The sequence below is a fragment of the Staurois parvus genome, unplaced genomic scaffold (genome assembly GCF_062004578.1).
Source record: "Staurois parvus isolate SC_StPar_1 unplaced genomic scaffold, SC_StPar_1.0 ptg000564l, whole genome shotgun sequence".
NCBI lineage: Eukaryota > Metazoa > Chordata > Amphibia > Anura > Ranidae > Staurois > Staurois parvus.
Genome location: NW_028318360.1, coordinates 1,540,536 through 1,555,694, shown reverse-complemented (window position 1 = coordinate 1,555,694; position 15,159 = coordinate 1,540,536). Strand labels below are relative to the sequence as shown.

General features: G+C 42.3%; 1 protein-coding gene across 2 annotated transcripts in view; it reads right to left on the bottom strand.

Annotated features, from left to right (window-relative positions):
* Positions 1–782: 782 nt before the first annotated feature.
* CFAP99 (cilia and flagella associated protein 99) overlaps positions 783–15,159 on the bottom strand; it is a 158,776-nt gene continuing 144,399 nt past the window's right edge. For both annotated transcript variants that reach the window (XM_089691512.1, XM_089691513.1), the window contains 2 exons: positions 9,571–9,736; positions 783–1,022 (listed from right to left, as the gene is read on the bottom strand). In XM_089691512.1, the coding sequence (XP_089547638.1) occupies positions 861–1,022; positions 9,571–9,736 (328 nt within the window). In that variant the 3' untranslated portion in view covers positions 783–860. The remainder of the gene's footprint in view (positions 1,023–9,570; positions 9,737–15,159) is intronic.

Here is a 15,159-nt window from a genome sequence, read left to right as displayed (position 1 = left end):
GAGGGAGCATCATGGTTTGGGGCTGCTTTGCTGCCTCAGGGCCTGGACGGATTGTTGTAATTGATGGGAAAATGAATTCCAGAGTTTATCAAGACATTTTGCAGGAAAACGTACAACCATCTGTCCGCCAACTGAAGCTCCGCAGAGGTTGGGTGATGCAACAGGACAATGACCCAAAGCATACAAGTAATTCAACAAAACAATGGCTGCAACAGCACAGAATACGCCTTCTGGAGTGGCCCAGTCAGAGTCCTGACCTCAACCCGATTGAAATGCTGTGGCATGACCTTAAGAGAGCGATTCACACCAGACATCCCAAGAATATTGCTACACTGAAACAGTTTTGTGAAGAGGAGTGGTCCAAAATTACTCCAGATCGTTGTGCAGGTCTGATCTGCAACTACAGGAAATGTTTGGTTGAAGTTATTGCTGCCAAAGGAGGGTCAACCAGTTATTAAGTCCAAAGGTTCACATACTTTTTCCTCCCTGCACTGTGAATGTTTACATGTTATGTGCAATTAAACCATGGCAACATCTAATGTTTGTGTAGTATTATGTTCAGCAGACTGTGTTCTTCTATTGTTGTGACTTAGATGACGTTCAGAGCACATTTTATGCCCAATTCATGCAAAACTCCATGTAATCCCAAGGGGTTCACATACTTTTTCTTGCAACAGTTTTTTTAGTGAGGCTACTTTACACATTTTTTACAGTATGTTTCCCAATTTTGTTGGTTTACTTATATCATTTTATAAGTGTTCTAAAAGAAAATATGAACATGCTTTTTTGCACTCTATATTTCTTTAATAAGGAGTCACAGAATTCAGTGTCAGTTACAAAGTCCCTTCAAAATAAATATATTATGACTGAAGTAAGTAGGCTGGTGATGAGCCGCTTCTTACAGCTTGATAAGCAGCTATTCGGTTTGCAGTTTCCCTTGAAACAGCACCATGTTGGAAAAGCTGAGCCTGGCGTTCTCGACTTTCTTCAAGCTCCTTCCAGTGCTTCTCTTCAAATGAGTTCTGAAAGAGAGTTGAAGAATATATTATTTGAGCGGGACTCTAGGACATTTTCTAAAATGTTAAGTCTACGGTATCCATAACTAAGATATCATCCTGGTATACACAGTCCAATTTACTTAGGATTGCAAAGAAATTGTACATTAGTGAGACAAAACAACTGCTCCACTGATATTTCACTATAGAGGAATATTGAGAAAAACAGTGTATATCTTTTCTTTGAGTATCAGCAAATGTAGTTCCAAGATCTTGTTCCCATTTAAGCAGGAATGGGGGTACAAAGGAATCAGATGGCTGGATCAGAAGCTTGTAAGCAGCTGAGACTGTATAGGAGGATAGACTGGAAGCAAGGCAGATAAGTTCAAAGAGCCATTCCAAGGGGTTGAAGACTCCCCATTTGAAAACAGATGGAAGATAATGTTGTAATTGTTAGTGACGCCACAAACCACACCATCCAGCTTTCAAAGACAACTCACAGTGGCTAAATAGTTAGCACTTCCGCCTGGCAGTACAAGGGTCATTGGTTCCAATTCCAACCACGACACCACCTGCCTGGAGTTTGCGTGTTCTCCCTGTGCCTGCGTGGGTTTCCTCTGGGTACTCCGGTTTCCTCCCACACTCCAAAGACATGCCGGTAGGTTAATTGGCTCCTTTCTAAATTGGCCCTAGTATGTGTATGTATGAATGTGAGTTAGGGACCTTAGATTGTACGCCCCTTGAGGGTTAGGGACTGATGTGAATGTAAAATACAGTATATATGTAAAAAGCGCTACGTAAATTGATGGCGCTATACAAGTACATAAAATAAATAAATAAATGTGTAGAGTTCTGCCAAGGTAAAGGTGCTTTGAGAAAAACTATCTATATCTTATCAAATACTGGTGGGAGCACATTCTCAGGAAGATCCCACATATCCAGCCAAATGGAAATGACCCACGTCACACAATTACCAATAGTCAGAAGGACAGAATTCTTTTTTTTCTCTCACAATGCCTCAATTAGTTGCAAGTACCAAGAAATTACCTACAAGCTCATATCACATTGGTACAGGACTCTGGTCATCCTTGCTAAACTACTCCTACAACACATTCACCTTTTCTGGCAATGCAAGACAGATAGGGGTATGCTATTGCATGCGTTCTGGGATTGTCTTTCCTTCTGTTCTCACAACAATAATACAACAACTTCTAGACATATCCCTCTTTGACAACTCCGTTACAGTTCTGGTAAACCTAACACCTCTTTCTAAAAAGTATTAATGTAAGTCTTTCCTTATCAACTTTTTGAACACTGCAAGGGGCTTGCATCCCAAGTATGTGGAAACATCAGACTTCTCCTAAAGTGTCAGGGTGAACAATATACAATGGATGGAACAATTAACTTCTGCCCTGAAAGATAAAACTGAAGCTCAAATGGCCAGGTGGTTCTACTGAAAACAGTTCCAACTGTCTTCTCAATACTTACTTTAATGGCCTTGTCTGTTATCTCATGTCTTCTCCTGGAAAGAACCCTCAGGACACCCTCTGTCCTTTCTTTTTCCTTTTTTGTTTTTTTAATCTATTTTTCTGTACTGTACTAACCTGCTATATACAACTCTCCTTCCTTTAACCCTAGTTAATTCCTGCTCCTCACTTTGACCCATACCCCATATATGAAAACAAAAACTTGGCTCTCATCAGACTTGCTTCTTTACCCTTGCAGTTTAGCTTCTCCAAAGGGATGAAACTGTAGCACTTGATGTTTAACACAATTTTCAATACCAAGTGATTTTTTTTGTACATTGTTGGCACTATTATATTATATACCCTACCTGTTTACATTGGAAAGTTAACTTATCATTATGCTGAGTCCTGACGTGAACCTCTAACTAAAGAATGAAAAAAATAAAATAAAAATAAACACATGTTCCGAATGTCATATTTCATGGTGATTGGATTGAGGTGACCGAGTTACCTGTTTGGATATTGATTTTGGGGTATGATCCAAACACCAATCAAAGCTAAGGAAGCTACTTGAATGAATGCTAAAATGTCTTCAACGTTCTAGTTGATTTAAGCTGACTACTACTCACTACCTCTTCGAGCATACCTACGATCAGAAGGCAATGCAGTGCAGATGTTACAACTTATGCCAGGTCACACTTCTGTCCTGTTATGAGCCGACAGGGCTGTGTATTACTAGGCATGCTGGGCCTTTTTCATAGGCCCATATAGACATGTACAATTTCCAGAAAATTTGAAGCCAGGGAAAAAAAAAAATCCTTTCTTTCCCTGTGTTTTTCTGGAAAAATTGACATTTTGGAAAAACTGAAAAAAGTGTGGAGTAGTTTTACAAATTAAAAGTCATTTTGTTACGCTAGTAATGTGAAATGCAGTGTATATTATTATTATTATTATTATTCAGTATTTATAAAGCGCCAATAGTTCGCTCAGCGCTGTACATTACAAAGGGGACAGAACATGTGACAGAACAACAACACTACAATGCAAAACATGAGGGGATCGAGGGCCCTGCTCTTTCGAGCTTACAATCTAGGAGGGAGGGGATGGTGGCACAGGAGGAGATAGCTGTGGGGGATGGGGTGGTAGAAAGAGTGGAGGAGGTTGGCAAGTTAGCAGGGGGTGGGGTACGCTTCCCTGAAGAGGTGGGTTTTCAGGGTGCGCCTAAAGGAGAGTAGGTGATAATCTAATGGGTTGGGGCAGGAAGTTCCAGAGGATGGGTGACACCCTGGAGAAGTCCTGGAGGTGGGCATGGGAGGAGGAGACCAGGGAACTAGAGAGAAGGAGGTCTTGTGAGGAGCGGAGTGTGCATGCTGGGTGGTACTTGGGTATTAGGTCAGTGATGTAGTTTGGGGCAGTATGGTGGACGGCTTTGTACGTCAGTGTTAGGATTTTGAATTTGATCCGTTGCGCAATCGGAAGCCAGTGGAGGGATTGGCGGAGGGGGGTGGCGGAAACGGAGTGGTTGGTAAGGTGAATGAGTCTGGCAGCCGTATTCAGGATCGACTGAAGCGGGGATAGCCTGCGGCGAGGCAGGCCACTGAGGAGGGAGTTGCAGTAGTCGAGTCGTGATATGATGAGGGAGTGGATGAGCTGTTTAGTGGTTTCTGGGGTTAGGAACGTGCGTATTTTGGCGATGTTGCGGAGGTGGAGTCTGCACGAGCTTGATAAAGATTGGACTTGGGGCTGGAAGGATAGGTTGGAGTCCAGAATGACACCAAGTACTCTGGCCTGCGGGGCGGGTTTGATAGTGGCGTTGTTGGATGTGATGGAGAAGTCAATGGGGGGTGGTGTGCGGGCTGGGGGGAAGACAAGAAACTCGGTATATAAGTATTATGCTTGAAATATACTGTGTGCAGCTTATTCAGTAAATAAACTAAACTTGCTTTTTTAAAATTTAATTTTTTATTACAAATAGAATAACAAGAACATTTCAACTATACATGAGAACAGGCAACCACCCCCTTTCCTTCATAATAGCTTCCTGCCAATCTGCATTTTTAGTTAATGACAATGCTGATGCAGAAGCATATATTGCTCTATGAAGAGCTTGATAAATGTTCTGATTTTCAGGTGTCATTTTCTCTATAAATGAAGGGATTGTGTATTTTGTGAGGCCGTGGTTTGTAATACTTCCTCACTCGAAGATGCTGCTGATGAAGAAATGTGATGTGATGATCCAGAAGCTGCAGGAGTGTTTCTGGAATAAGAACTCTGGAGAGAAAAGCTACTTGCACTTTCATTCTGGTTCTCATCATTTCATTCCACTATGTATTTGTTAATGTCTTTAAGGTACCTCTGGCAATCCAGGATGTGTTTTGTCATCCTAGTAGCATTTGGAAAAGAATATTGCATCTCACAATATTTGCAAATTGCAGCTTTGCTCTCAGAAATTGCACTATAAAAATGTTTCCAAACTCTAGATGTTGGTGTCACTATTTTACTGAGAGGAAGAAAAGATAAACCAATGTGCTGACAGAATATGGGCAATCATTATGGTATGATGGTGGAAAACATTAATAGGAATCATTTAAGGGTTATAAACTAAATTTGTCAGAGAAATTTACCCTCTTAGCTGCCAATTAAGGCCTGAGAGGACAGAAACTCTCATCTACTGTATCCATTGGCATAGCATCAGGGGTTACAGGGGTCATTACTGTGACCCCGCCCATGCTTCAGGGGGGCCTGCGCAACCTCCCTCTCACATTAAGTTGTATGTCACTGTACCTGTGTGGGTGGCAGGTTCACATGAGGGGCCGAGCCAGGTGGGACAAGGCCACTGAGTGGAGGAGTCAGGTCATCTGCACAGAATGTCTCATCCCACTGTCTCCCAGCCCATGTCCTCCCTCTCCCACCCCCTCCTCCCCTCACCTCTTGCTCCAGATCAGTCCACCACTGATCTCTCTATGCCTCAGTGTTCTCTTATTGCCCTTTCCACCTGTCCTTAGTCATTGCGGGAGCCCAGTGGGGGGGTATACAGTGGGGCAAAAAAGTATTTAGTCAGCCAATTGTGCAAGTTCTCCCACTTAAAAAGATGAGAGAGGCCTGTAATTGGCATCATAGGTAGACTTCAACTATGAGAGACAAAATGAGAAAAAAAAAATCGGACTTTCAACTCCCTCCAAAGGTTTTCTATGGGGTTGAGATCTGGAGACTGGCTAGGCCACTCCAGGACCTTGAAATGCTTCTTATGAAGCCACTCCTTCATTGCCCGGGCGGTATGTTTGGGATCATTGTCATGTTGGAAGACCCAGCCACGTTTCATCTTCAATGCCCTTGCTGATGGAAGGAGGTTTGCCCTCAAAATCTCACGATACATGGCCCCATTCATTCTGTCCTGTACATGGATCAGTCGTCCTGGTCCCTTTGCGGAGAAACAGCCCCAAAGCATAATTTGCCACCCCCATGCTTCACAGTAGGTATGGTGTTCTTTGGATGCAACTCAGCATTCTCTCTCCTCCAAACACGACGAGTTGTGTTTTTACCAAACAGTTCTATTTTGGTTTCATCTGACCATATGACATTCTCCCAATCCTCTTCTGGATCATCCAAATGCTCTCTAGCAAACATCAGACGGGCCCGGACATGTACTGGCTTAGGCAGAGGGACACGTCTGGTACTGCAGGATCTGAGTTCCTGGCGGCGTAGTGTGTTACTGATGATAGCTTTTGTTACGTTGGTCCCAGCTCTCTGCAGGTCATTCACTAGGTCCCCCCATGTGGTCCTGGGATTTTTGCTCACCGTTCTTATGATCATTTTGACCCCACGGGGTGAGATCTTGTGTGGAGCCCCAGATCGAGGGAGATTATCAGTGGTCTTGTATGTCTTCCATTTTCTAATTATTGCTCCCACAGTTGATTTGTTCACACCTTGCCTATTGCAGATTCAGTCTTCCCTGCCTGGTGCAGGTCTACAATTTTGTTTCTGGTGTCCTTCGACAGCTCTTTAGTCTTCACCATAGTGGAGTTTTGAGTGTGACTGTTTGAGGTTGTGGACAGGTGTCTTTTATACTGATAACAAGTTCAAACAGGTGCCATTGATACAGGTAATGAGTGCAGAACAGAGGAGCCTCTTAAAGAAGAAGGTACAGGTCTGTGAGAGCCAGAAATCTTGCTTGTTTGTAGGTGACCAAATACTTATTTTCCACCATAATTTGCAAATAAATTCTTTCCAAATCAGCCAATGTGATTGTCTGGATTTTTTTTCTCATTTTGTCTCTCATAGTTGAGGTCTACCTATGATGCCAATTACAGGCCTCTCTCATCTTTTTAAGTGGGAGAACTTGCACAATTGGTGGCTGACTAAATACTTTTTTGCCCCACTGTATGCCACAGATCCTACAAGCAAGTTCATCACGTGGTGAACACAGAGCATGGGGGGGAAGAAGGGGGGATGTGGAAGGACTGAAAACATTTTACAGTCCAGGACACTAAAAGGGCTGGGGGCTTCTACACATTGAGGGGGACGGAGACTTCCCTGGACTCCCCCTGTACTGGGGACATCCCATGTGTGGGGGAGTGACAGGAGCCAGCATTGGGGAGGGGTGAGTCCTGGACATGCTGGGACTTGCAGTGCGTAGGCAGTAGGGAGACCTCTGTGTAACATGAAAGGACCCAACATTGGCGTAGCATCAGGGGCCACAGGGGTTGCAATGGCTATCCCGCTCATGTTCCATGGGGCCTATGAGGCTTTCCTGTCACATTTGGTTCTACACCTGGATAGGGACAGCATATACAGAAACTGGCCACTCAATTTTCCTCCTGCAGCCGCTAAAAACTGTCTTCTCCTCTCCCTCCTGCTGGCTTTCAGTGGCTTCAGGAGGAAAATGGAGGGGGCCAGTTTAAGTATATGCCACCCCTCCTATCCAGGTTATTCTTATTTCTGCTGCCCAGGCCCTCTGTGACTCCCCTGTCCCTGCCACAGCACTGCCAGCTTCTCCTCCTTTCCTACCAGCTGCTGCAGGGGATTGTTTCAGGATGGAGAGCAGGGAAGGGCCGGTAAATCTGTAATATGTAAAGGCCCTTCCTTTTATGAATGAACACAGTGAGTGATCAGTATCAATCACTTACTGTGTTTATTCATACTTGAAGCATAGTAAACAGTGTTTACTATGCTTCAGTTTGTGTATGAACAGGAAGACAGCGCAGAGCTCTTCCTGTTAATTCTGTGAAGCTGAGGCTGCAGAGATGGAGATTGAGGACTGTGTGTTCAATCACTTTCTGTCTCAAAAGTGAGACCCCTGATGTTCCAGCAGAGGCCTCCCAACAGGGTTTATAAAAAAAAAAAATATATAATAAAGAATAAAATTGTACAAAAACAAAATTGGTAAAAAATATAAAAAAAAAATCTACTGACACTGTCCACTGCCCTACTAATCCCATCCGCTGCCCTACTGACTGACACTGCCCACTGCTCTGCTGACACCATCCACTAATCTACTGGCATACATTAGCCACTATCCTACTGACACCATCCACTGCTCTACTGACTGATATCGTCCACTGACTATGTCCACTGCTCTACCGACACTGTCCTCTGCCCTGCTGACACTGCCCACTGCTCTGCTGACACCATCCACTGCTCTACTGGCATACATTATCCACTGTCCTGCTGACACTGTCCACTGTTCTACTGACTAACACTGTCCAATGCTCTACCGACACTGTCCTCTGCCCTGCTGACTGACATCATCCACTGTCCTACTGACATCGTCCACTGCTCTACTGACTGACATTGTCCACTGCTCTACTGACACTGTCCACTGCTCTACTGACTGACACTGCCCACTATCCTGACACCATCCACTGCTCTACTGACTGATATCGTCCACTGACTATGTCCACTGCTCTACCGACACTGTCCTCTGCCCTGCTGACTGACATCATCCACTGTCCTACTGACTCTGTCCACTGCTCTACTGACTTACACTGTACACTTTTATTCTAAATTTATATTTTTACAGTGACATTTGATTTATTAAATTTTTCTAAGTTTTCCTTACTGTTTAGATAGGCCTTGCTGGGTAATATCTTAAAGCAAAATGGCCCCAAACCCCAGTGATCTTTGATCTCTTTCATGTTGTTCCGGGAGATCGCCACCTCTCAAAAGGTTGCCTACCCCTGCTCCAGGGTATTCAAAAGATTTTGGAGAAACTGTTAATATTTTTTACATAACTCTCCAATTCTTTTGAATTACCCTCTTGATATGTAAATAAAGATCTGAAATAACACTTTTGCCATTTGGAATATCTTGGCACAAGGTGGAAGCAGCAGGTGGCAGTAGGGGGGCCCCAGGTCAACGTTTGCATTGGGGCCCACAAGCTTCAAGTTATGACTCTGACTGTATCCCAACAATCACCCAACTGTAGGAGGCCCAAGATGGAGCCCACAAGCATACTAAACTGGAGCCTTTCCCCTGCAGTTCCCCAAAGTGGCAGAAGTGCTCATTGCTCTTGTTCGAGAACTGCATTGAGAAGTACAGTGTTACTTGAATTGTATTCCAGTATTTGCTTGTCTGCAGCTGAGAGAACTTGCAATAACATAAGACTTTACATAAAGTCTCAGAAAACCTTCATTAAGGTCTTCAGGTTATATAGTTTGAATACCATGTCATAAATATATTATTTATTATTGTAAAAGAACATATTTCACACGTCTTTATTTTTTTCATTTTTTCTGGAAAAAAAATAAAAAACCACTTTGGAAAAAAACAAGGAAAAAACATGTTTTTCTCCCCCTGAATTTTTCAGTTTTTTCCAGGCCTTTCCATCTCTAGGCCCATATTACAGGCTGTTAGGATTAGGTAGGTATAAAGCTTATTTTTCATTTAAAATATGCTGGCTTCCAAGATTTCTTCATCTCTGGTAAAAGTTGTTTTGACTGAAGCCCCAACAGAGTTTATATATCTGAATTCTATAAGCTGTACATTTGTTTTTATAGATTAGTACCAGACCTTTGTTTTGTAGCGACGCACAACCACTGGGAATGCAGTGTAACTCCACTACCCATAATTGCCGAGTGTTTCATCCACTCCGGCTCTGCACATTTATTTACCTTAGATGATTTGGCAATGTTCCGCTGGGGGTTTAGCTTCAAGGCCTCGGCCTGTCTCTTGCGCTCGGTAATTTTCTCCTCCAATTTTTTCTGCAGCTCAGTGACACGATCGTCTTTTGCTACAGCAGCTTTTCCAAACTGAGATTTTGCCTTTTTCTCTTCCAACCTGTCAAAAAGATAAATGAAATAAGCAATTCTAGCATATACCTTGATTACAAAACGCAAGAAAGGGGATCTATTCCCTCCTAATAATGTAAGGGTGTTTTAATCAGATTAGTGTGTGCACATTGCACCATATTTGTGGCCCGTCACATGGGTGATTCATTGTTACACTTAACAGCCAGTTAGGCCTGACTCTGCAGCTTTGAGTTAAGGCGGCAGTTGAAGTGGAAAATTACACTGGCTGCCTGTGAAAATGAACATTTTGCAGAGAACAAAGATTCCAGCTCTCCCCATTTATCTGTTTAGAAAATATTTGCTCATTTCAGTGTTTTAAAATAAAAGTCAACGTAAATCTTAACTGACATTTAGTTTCCAAAGCAATGTATGTCATAGACAACTGCCTTTAGCATCTCAATGCTGCTGATCTCCTACAGCCTCTTTGTAGTTATTCCTGACTAAATGCACTCCAGCGATGGCTATATGACACGGGTGTCAAACACAAGGCCCACGGGCCGAATCCAGCCCTGCAGGCCATTTGCCCTTGCACCTCTCCTGCAGGTACCCCCTTGTCTCCACCCCCACCTTGTCTCAGTAGTCAGCAGCAGAGAGGAGAATAGAACTCCTCTGCCAAATCCTGCACCTCTCAGTTGAGCTGCAGCACTCCCTCATCTCTGTCTCCCCTGGTCTCAGCATTCAGCAGACTCTGGAAGCTGACTTCACTCCTCCTCTGGTCCTCCTCCAGACCTGGAATTTCCGCTTTCCAGTTCTGCACGGTGATGTTAGAGAGGGTGTGGGATTCTTGACATCTGATGTAATGGGGGGGAGGTGCTCTGGACATCAAGTCTTACAGAAACAACTGGCCCTTTGAGGGCAACCATAATGCTGATACGGCCCGCGATGAAATGGAGTTTGACACCCCTGCTATATGACATTCTTCGTGACAGCAGTAGACCATGTTTGCTTAATGTTTTTGAAATGGACACTTGTAACCTTCATCAACACCCAGTAAAGCTGGCCAGTGGGCTGAACAAAAAAAAAAAAAAAAAACATTCCTCCATTCACCTTGAATATTCCCCCCTTTCCCTGCTAGGATTATGGGGTCAATTCACTAAGAGTTAAATAACGGCTGAAAAATGCAGTAATATAATAAATGTGCAATTCACTAGAATTTTGTGGTAAGTAACTCTTGCGGTAAAATATCTGTATTGCGATAATTTATCACACGGTAGCTGGTTGCTAAGGAAGCCAGCCGCAGCGTCCTTAACAACGCTGTCCCACTGATAGCTGAATGAAAATAAGACATGCCAGCAATTACAAATGATGAAAAAATCAGTATGCGGCTCCCCTGCCATCCATACCAGGGCCTTTGGGTCTGGTATGGATTTTAAGGAAAACCCCACAGCAAAATGTAAAAAAAAAACAGCCCTTGGATCTGGTATGGATTTTGGGGGAACCTCGCACCAAAATGAAAAAAAAAAAAAAAATGGCGTTCAGGTCCCCTCACAATCCTAAGGGAGTTTGGGTCTGGTATGGATCTGGGGGGGACCCCACACCATTTTTAAAAAAAATTGGCTTGGGGTTCCCCTTAATATCCATACCAGACCCCTAGGGGTTGGGAGGGACCCCTTCACTTCACCTAAAATAATACCGCATGTGATACTACCAGCAAAACCCTGGTGATAAATATTGTATCTTTTTTTACTTTCTGTTGTGTTTGTGAGTTGGACTTAACAGCTTACCGCATGTTTTTTTTTCAATATTTACCAGCGCATGCGATAATTTATGAAAATGAGTCACGTGTTCTCATGTGGTAACCTTTAGTGAACTGACCCCATTGCACTTTGACAGCGGCTCCCGCTGCTGTCAGGATTACTCTGATCAGCAGCTGACCGACAAAAGTTTCCCAACTTGTTTGTTCAACGAAAGCTGATGATGGACCTAGGACGAACAGGGGAGACAACACACTGATCAAAATTCAGCCATCCTTGTTGAACCAATCAAATTTCAGTCAATCTATGCCCAGCTTCAGACTGCACAGTGACAAAGCAGGGGTATATTTGGGAGACGGGGCAGAGCGTTGTCACCCTATAACAGGAAGGACTTTCACGACAAGATTTTAATGAAAGCTGCAGATTTAAAGCCCAACTCTGGGCCAATTAAAAACAATCTCTTGAAGCAGGGCTGTGCACACACTCCAAGGGTTAATAGCCAGCCTGTTTTGTCTAGCAAGGAGGGTAAACAATTTTACTTACCTAGAAATATACACTCACCAGCCACTTTATTAGGTACACCTTGCTAGTGCCAAGAAAATATCCCCCACACCATTACATCACCACCACCAGCAGCCTGAACCATTGATACAAGGCAGGATGGATCCATGCTTTCATGTTGTTTACGTGAAATTTTGATCCTACTATCTGAATGTCGCAGCTAAAAATTGAATGCCCTCTGACATGAACAAGGTGTATTCATCCACGCAACTGCCACTCACTAGATGTCTTCTCTTTTTTGGACCATTCTCTGTAAACCCTAGAGATGGTTGTGCATGAAAATTCCAGTAGATCAGCAGTTTTTGAAATACTCAGACCAGCCTGTCTGGCACCAACAACCATGTCACGTTCAAAGTCACTTAAAGTGTTACTTAACCCAGGATCCTGCATTCACTATATCTGGTCTCCCACAGTACACACAACATGGAAATGCAATTATTTTAGTAAATATAAACTGCTAAATACCTTTTCACATCAGCAGTTGAAGCAATCTTGTGACTTCTATCAGTGATCAGCAGAGCAGTGGTTAAAGCTTGTAGGAGGAGTTTTCTTTCTGCTCTAGGAGGATGCAAACCCCATGACCTCTGTCTGGACAGCGCTGATTGGCCCTGTGCTGATCACATGCACTCTCCCAAGAAAAAAAAGCTCTCTAGCAATACACACTAAACTGAGTATGTGCTTGTGGCTACAGGTTCAGTCTGTCTTATCAGGTGGACATTTGAACAAGAGGAGGGGCAGAGAAAACAGGATCAAACGACCTTTTTACACAAAGCGTAGGATTAACCCCTTAGGCTCCACAGTGAGTATAACAAGCATGCTTTACTGCATATACAGACTGATTTTACTGTTGTGGGTTTAGTAACACAATAAAATTATATTGACATGTTAAAGTTTATACGATTTTTTTAGGGATTTGGCTATATCTGCTTTAATGTATTTAGCGCCATGAACAGAACTTCCCAATAATCCTGTCTTATGGATTTTATGGACCATACACAAATATACAGTATTAGAAATTGTTACTAACCAAACAGATATGTACATATAGCAAAAAGCAAAAAGTTGGAATATAGCTGTTTACAGTGCTCAGCATAAATGAATACACCCCAACAGATTTGTCAGAAAACCTTCACTTTCCTTTCAGAATCAACATTTTCTATGGGACACTATACTACAAAATACTCCCACAAATGCGGGCCATTGATTGATTGCAAACAAGATTTGTTCATTTGCACACACAAAAAAGTATTTTTCCTAACAAATGAATTCAAGACCATGTTGCAAAAATGAATACACCCCAATGAAAGTCTTAGGAGCAAAGCTGAATTTTAGACAACAAAAACCAAATTAGTAAGAATTCAACTACAGGTGAGTCTAAATATATTGATTAAATAGGTGTCCAGCAGACAGATGATTATTAAAGGGCGTTACTTTTCAAAGAAAACACCTTCCCATTTCACGCAGTCAGCAATGGTATCACATGGAAGAGAAAGGTCACAAGGCCTGAGAAAAAAAATCTTTTCTTTACACAAGAAAGGTGAAGGGTACACGAAGATCAGCAAAGCTTTACTTATCAGTCAGAATACTGTAGCAAAAGTGATACAAAAATGTAACAAAGATGGAACTGCAACCATCTCACAGAGTTGTCTACACTGTCTACGGAAGTTAACACCTCAAAAGAAGCATCTTCTGATGAGAAGGTTTGAATAAAATCGCCATGCAAGTTCACTGTAGTTAGCTAAAGAAGAAGAAAGCCAAACTGGGGTGATTGTTTCCCGTGACACAACACAGCGTACAATGCAGCAGAATGGCATGCATGGTGTCATCCACGAAGGAAGCCTCTCCTAAAGCCCAGGAACAAAATCCTGTCTTGTGGATTTTTTGGGCCATAGCTAGAATTTGCCAGGGCCCATGCTGAAAAAGAAGACTACTGGGACTCTGTACTGTTTTTGGAACTGATGGCTTCGAAACTGTATGATATTGCGAAGGTGAGGAGTACAAAGAAAAATGCATGCTGCCTACAGTGAAACATGGTGGTGGCAGTGTCCTTCTGTGGGGCTGCATGGGTGCTGCATTTCATTGATGGTATCATGAATTCACAGATGTACTGCTCTTAAAAGAGGTCGTTCATGAAGAATGGAAAAAGAGAGATGTTGTAATGTGTCTCCACCTTGTTCATTCCATGCCTAGAAGACTTGGTGCTGTCCTTACAAATCATGGAGGTCATACAAAATACTAGATGTAGTAGTTTTTGTTGTGGGGTGTATTCATTTTTTCATCAACTAATTTGAGTAAAACTGAAGATTTTGTAATCTAAGTTATATTATTAACTTTACTTTCATGTAATGAGCTTAGTGTTCTGTAAAACTCAGTTTTTGTCAACATTTTGGAAATTATTCTTGTGTTCATTGAGATATTGATTAAAATCTTATTTTTCAAAAGGGATGTACTCATTTATGCTGAGCACTATATTATTACACATAATAACACCACATACCATGGTATTCCTCAAATCAAAACATTTTGATCACTTAAATATCTGGTACATGGGACATATCCTATATTACTTATATTCAAGAACTTATATCCCAACTGCCATCAGATATACACACACAGTTTGTACCACAAAGTCTGAAGAGACCACATTAATATCTGCTCTCCATATATAAAGATATTGTTTATTTATTCACCCAGTTGCACATGTACTCACTCATTAATAGGACGAGATAGGGTATGCACCCCAATACAGTGTGACCCTAAGGCCTTTTGCACACGGTACTGATGTTTGAGCATCTGCTTTTTTTAAACCTAATTTCAGGCGCTTCAGGAATAGACTTTTTGTCAACGTTTTATTGCTATGTGTCTTAGCTGGGAAGGTTTACCCCTCTTCACTGATCAGGTGTATACAGGTGATCACATATAGATCTATGAATAGAGGATATATATACAAGTTATCACACAGGTCTATAAATAGAGGATATACCGTATACAGGCGATGGACAATCTATGAATAGAGAATATATACTGGTGATCCCCGATCTATGGATAGAGGATATATACAGCAGATCACACAAATCTATGAATATAGGATATACTCCGGTGATCACAGATCTATGAATAGAGGATATATACAGGTAATCACAGATCTATGAATATT